Source organism: Gekko japonicus, unplaced genomic scaffold, assembly GCF_001447785.1.
Source record: "Gekko japonicus isolate JY-2015 unplaced genomic scaffold, Gekko_japonicus_V1.1 scaffold1212, whole genome shotgun sequence".
Lineage (NCBI taxonomy): Eukaryota > Metazoa > Chordata > Lepidosauria > Squamata > Gekkonidae > Gekko > Gekko japonicus.
The window spans coordinates 539,056-545,132 of record NW_015169209.1 but is presented as its reverse complement, the minus strand read 5'-3'; the positions used below and the strand labels follow the sequence as shown (position 1 = coordinate 545,132).

Sequence of the window (6,077 nt, the reverse complement as noted above, 5' to 3'; positions counted from 1 at the left end):
GGGGAACCAAATGCAGTTCTCCCAGAGTAGAGTCCGCGCTCCTAACCCCTACACCACAGAGGTATGGCTGTCTCTCTGCTATCTCTGTGGTACTCTAAATATGTAAATCACCTCTGAATTGAAGTCTGGCAATCTGAAATGTTTGATGTTTGCCACCATAGGGACCCTATTTGGGGGGGGGGGGCACGGAATGGCACAAATGTTTTACATTAATAAATAAATAAAGTTAAATCGGAGTATACACAAACACCCTGACCTGGATAGCCCAGGCTAGCCCAATTTTATCAGTAGTTAAGCAAGGTTGGACCTGTTTCATACTTGGGAGACCACAGGGAAGTCACTACACAAAGGCAGGCAACAGCAAGCCACCAGTGAATGTCTCTTGCCTTGAAAACCCGGGGGGGGGGGGGGTAGCTGAGCAGACAGCAAAAAAAGTACAAATAAATATTTGGTGACATTCTGCTTTACAGCCAGCAGAGGGAGCACACAAGATTAGAGACCAAAACCCCTTCAGTGATACTTGCGCCTCTTCTAGCCATTCTTTCTAAAGACATGAATTATCTATCCCAGATTGCCCAATCCGTAACAACAGGAGAATGGAAAATCTGTGCACTCGCTATGAATTTCTGTTCTCGGTGTTATAAGGATGGGGCAGTCTTCCCACGCACCCTCATTTTAAGGGCTGAAGTATTCTTGGCAAAAGCGGAAAGGTAGTGGCAGCAAAGCCACAGTCTCACTTCAGCAACAAGCGTGTTTTTCCACACAAGGACAGGCTTGTGTCGTTTTCCTGTTGCTGCTACGTTTGTGAAAACAGCACCTTGGTGACACGGCATTCACACAACAGGTTTTCCTGGTTAGCATTTTTTTTTTAATTGGTGATTTTTTAAAAAAATTGGTGATTTAATACTGTCATATTAATATACCTATACTAAAACCAGCATCCGGTTCTCTGAGTTCCTAGCTTTCTTTCTTTTTAAGTAAGTCTCTAGCTCAGCAGTCGTCAACCCTTTTGAGCTTTTGGGCACTTTTGGAATCCTGAGAGAGGGTGGTGGCCACAGCCACAAAATGGCTGCCACAGGAAGTTGAGCCACAGACACACATGCTCGCACACACACGCACACACAGAGGAAGCCCAAGCATGCGGGGCGGAGGTAACGGAAACAAATACACTGGGAAAGAGGAGAGAGTGAGAGGATAAAAGTAGGGCTATTTTGGGGCAGGAACGCAAAAGAATGGAGTTCCGGCTGGCTTCAGAGTTGGCCACGCCCACTACGGCCAAAACCTCTGCGTGCGTGGCTACAGAGGGAAGGCCTGGAGAGCGACCCCCCCAGAAGCCCCTGGAAGGATTGGGGAGTGCCTTCCTCAGCCTGTCCAAGGGCTGGCTTGCCTGGGCTCCCCGCACCCGTGGGGCGCCCGGGCAAGCCAAGGGAAGGTATGGGGGTGTGGCCTAATATGCTGTTGGGTGTGGCCTGTTATGCTAATGAGTTCCTGCTGGGCTTTTTCTACAAAAAAAGCCCTGGATAAAAGCAACACTATCGTGACTGCTTCCGCTGAAACATTATTTAAATCTGCACAGCCAATCACATCTCCAATGGCCAATGAGGAGGAGCCTTGCCCTACTGGCCCCACCCACTTTCTAAAAACACTTGGCGGGCACCAGGAAAGGGGCTAACAGGCACTACGGAACCCATGAGCACCTGCTCTAGCCCATCTGGTTGCTGAGATAGGTTTTTTACCTCATGTATCTCTGCAAGAAATAATAGTATAATAATACTATTAAATTCTTTAAAAAAAAGGAAAACCCTATGCAGTTGGGAGAGGAAATGCTACGTGAATGGGACTGGGAAAACCCACACTTTCCCACCCACATGGCAGCCACCCAGGCTTTGCTGCGATCTTTCTCAGAACTCTGAGCAAAGCAGGTTTGAGGAGGACTGGAGAAGAGCCAGAGAACTCCCGAGAGATGCCTTAATGTGCAGCGATGCTGTGGGGAAGGCAGATTTTCCCCTGCCCAGTTCCCAGGAGCGTTGAACTTGGGGCAAATAATCCTCGCAAAAACAGCCAATGTGAAAACACAGTTTAATTAAACTTATATTTTATGAGTCTGAATGGGAGCTGCTCCACTAATTATGTCTAGTTAGCATCCAGCAAACCAGGATCTAAAGCTGGCTGATCAACCCCAGTCTTAACCATGACTGATGGACTCCTTGGCTTATTCCCTGGTACTCTCCTTGTGTGTTCCCCAGCTACAGACGTGCCTGGACACAGTGAAGGTGATGAAACCAGCATTAGTTGAGGCCAAAGAGGATGTTAAAGGATTATCTGCAAACTGAATCTTGCTTTCACAAACGAATCAACATTAAGATAAACCAAAATTTCGTGTTAGGTCTGAATCAAGACAGTGTTGACCACCATACACCGATTTTAGAGGCCTTGCGGCACAGGCAAGCTGTCCAGCAGGGAAAAAGCATGTTCTAACATTTTTTATGCAGTAATCTTTGTGGGCTGTGATCCAATGCTAATTTATGTGTGAATCAGGGTGGCTCTCATTCAGGTTGTAAAGAAAAATACAGGTGCTTCCTCCAGCAAATGTTTGGAAGTACAGACACCAAACTGATGTTTGGGAACCCAATTAATTTTAGCAGATGCATGAGTCCAGGTATTTAAAGCCACAAAAGCATGCATGTAGTATGATCAGCAATGGCAGCACAAAGTGCCCAATAGGCAGGCATTTTCTCACAGTAATCGTAGTGTGAGAACTGCCCCAAAGTTACACACAGATCTGTGGAGGGCTGCTTATCAAAGGGCTGAGAGATCAACTGCAAAAAGCTACTTGACAACGCCTCTTTAAGGTCCACTGCTTTCCTGTAAACCAGAAATGTCAACAGGTTATCTGGAGTGGAGAAGAAGAGAAAATAGCTAAAAACCTTGTCAAACAGTACCGTGACACTTATTCCCAAGCCGTTCTCGTTTTTGACTAGTTCAACCTCAAAGACATCTCCTGGTTTAAGCAGCGGTGCAGGAAGTTTTTTAGAATTCACTGAACTGGCCGAATTCATGGAATAAGGCTCCTTTATGCAAAAAACGAGACAAAAAATAAAAAAGGAAGGAAGGAAGGAAGGAAGGGAAAAAAAGAATGACACCCTGTTAGAGATGTAACTGGTGACTAGGATCACATTGTGGTATATTTATAGGGACAGCCAGAGGTTTCAAAAAGGAGATTTTGCATACATACATTTTAAAAAGAGGAAGGCAGAAACTTGTATCAAAACATAAGCACATGTATCCTAGTGCAATTAGCATTTAGTACAGTGTTTTAAAATAAACCCAGGTCTCTCATGGGTCAATGCACATGCATCAACTGCTTTCTCCAATGAAAGAATCGATAGGCTAATAACTCCATGGGACAGAATGTTTGCTGGAGTAGCTCAATGGCCACGCCTCCTGGCTCAATTCTTTATGTACAAAAACGCACTCTGCCAACCATAACTGGTTTTCAGTTCTGAGGGTCACTGCAGCTGCCTTAGGGGGAGGTGAGAAATAAGCGGGGAGATTTCGGGAGCAGGTATTGTACTCAGTGCTGCTGTTAGTAATCAAACAGCCACATCCACTTAAGTCAGCTACCCAGAGGAATGAATTGGAGGAGTCCCTTGTCTGGAAAGCATGCTAAATTGCCTTTAAAGCCACAATGCGCCCAGTGTTAAACTTGTTAAAATCCCACAAGATTTCACTTGGAGTGTGCTTGCATCTCTCACACCAGGGGGAACAACGGAATTTAAACTGTGTTTTAAGTCTGGCTGATACTCAAATGCAAAACAGTCACAGTGGGCTGGATCCAGCCAACTTTTCCCTCAGTCTCCCCAAATTCTCTTCTTTTATTACAGCCCCTGTCCCCAGTATAGCTTTTGTCCATGCAAATCCCACGATTACCAGGAAAACCTTTGCAGATGGTGAAAGGAGACCCCCTTCACCTATTTTCAACAGCAGAACATTTGGCAGGGTCCAACCCCTAATCATATTCCTCAGCTTTCCAATCATCTGTACTAGGCAGATTGTGGGAGGGAGGGCAGGAAGGGATGAGCCAGGGCTCCAGCTCTTGCGGCCCTTTGTTATATGCCCTGGGCGATTCCGATCACCACTGGCCACAGGCAGGGTGTAGGAGGGGTAGGGCTGCCAGCTCCAGGTTGGGAAACTCCTGGAGACTTGGGGGTGGACAGGGACCTCAGGGGGGGTACTATTTTCCTCCAGGCCAGATTGGCCCAGGGATCCTGAAAGTTTTTTGCCTTCCTTCCAGCACAGAGCAGGGGTCACTGGGGGACGGGTGGGGGGGGGGGGGAGGTACCTGGGAATTTCCTGCACTTTGCCTTAGACTATATTACTCTTGGAGTCCCTTCCAGCCCTGTGTTTCTCTGTTACATGCTTTTATTAGATGGAGAGAACTGTTTACCTTCCTTTACATTCCCCCACACAAAGGCTGCTAGGTTAGATTGCCCGTAATCTTTTTTTGTCAATGTCCACCCCTCAACTGTGGTGAACTGGCGCCTCAATTATATGGGTACAAGCAGAATCCCTCATTTTGTGAATTCAGGTTCCCCCCCACCCCAAAAAAAAATGCCCCAGAGAGGACTGAAAGAGGGCTAATTCAAGCCACTGAAAAGAGTGTAACATTATTATTGCGTACACAATTCTAGCACTTGTGAGCCGAATTCCTCACAAGAGCATGGTTACTTCCAAGAATGGAAGGTGACTCATTAAGACGTTTAGTGTGCTGTGGCAGGCTCCTATTAGAAGAATTCACATCCGTGCAGACAAAACATGGCATGAAGTGACTTCTTCAGGCAGTTGGGAAAATCTCAGACTGACTAGTCACAAAAAGCAAGCTTACATGACTTCTTAGAAGCAAAACCTGGGCACCTGACCAGTTCCTCTTTTGGTCCCATATGGAGACATTTGCAGAGAATTTCACCTGGGAAAAACCTGTACCCAAAATGTTAGTACAAAATTGCACAAGCAATTACAGCAACAGAAGCACTGTTGGTCTGACCCCCAGCCTATCCATTATCCTCCACAGTCTTAACTTCTGAATAAACTATAATGAATAAAGGGCATATTTCAGACAAAAAAAATATGGGATAGAAATGGACTGTGCCTTTTTAGCCGGCATCTGCTCCTGGCTGCTGGAGTAAGTCGCTTCATCCATATCAGAATCCCCTCGGTCAGAATACTCCGCATTCTCCACCGAAATTCCGGCCCGGTTAGTTTTTGCCTGGTTCGTCTCAGAGGAGGTCCTGTTCTTCTCGTTGCAACCGGAAAAGACAAGCTGGGAGTTGTGGCAGTGCTGCAGTTCCTGCTGCACCCTGTCGTTGACGTGGTTGCCAAATACACTGTTGGGCTGACTTTGGGACAGGGTGGCGCTCTCTGTCCTGGAATCCTGAGAGCTCAGGCTCCCGTCCCGTTTTCCTGAGCGAAGGCCCGGTGGACTCCCAGAAGAGGGCCTCTGGTGGCAGGGAGGCCTGCTGTGCTCCTCAGAAGATGACTCCGCCTCATTGTCCTGCGTCCATGAAGGCCCCTTTAAATAGTCTCTCGAACCACTGAAGAGACTCAGTAATTCTAAGAACAAATGAAAACATCCAACATTTAAGTGTCCCTTCTGTTGTTTGAATCCTTCAGTGCTTGAAATGGTAATTGTGAAAGAGCACATTGCTGAGGGGATTTGTAGGATCCAGTACTAACCTAAGGACCAATTCATACATTACAAAGTCCACGTGTCCCCCTTGTGAACTTTGTACACCCATGTTCTAGGAGTTACCGAGCTGGGAACTTAATTCCAAGACAATGAGGGACCCAATGTGGACTGGGACCATAGCATGGCTTCAGCCCTCCTCCCATCCCATGTGTTTTCCTGACGTGAAATGGCCTCTGGTAGCCACTCTCTGCCCAGGAGGGAAACTTAACATGTATTAATCTTTTTTTCCCTTGTCGTCAAGTCACAGGTCCGCGCGTAAGGTCAAAAGCCGAGAGAGATCTACGCAGCATCAAAGAAAAGCCTGCAATGGGCCATTCCGGCCAGACGGTGG

The 6,077-nt window shown here is 46.9% G+C and overlaps 1 protein-coding gene across 1 annotated transcript in view; it reads right to left on the bottom strand.

Annotated features, from left to right (window-relative positions):
* PTPN13 (protein tyrosine phosphatase, non-receptor type 13) overlaps positions 1-6,077 on the bottom strand; it is a gene marked incomplete at its 3' end in the record, with an annotated part of 206,803 nt that overhangs the window by 28,196 nt on the left and 172,530 nt on the right. Inside the window, exons 23-24 of the mRNA XM_015416359.1 lie at positions 5,150-5,610; positions 2,943-3,071 (exon numbers count right to left, since the gene is read on the bottom strand). Coding sequence (XP_015271845.1) covers positions 2,943-3,071; positions 5,150-5,610 — 590 coding nt within the window. The remainder of the gene's footprint in view (positions 1-2,942; positions 3,072-5,149; positions 5,611-6,077) is intronic.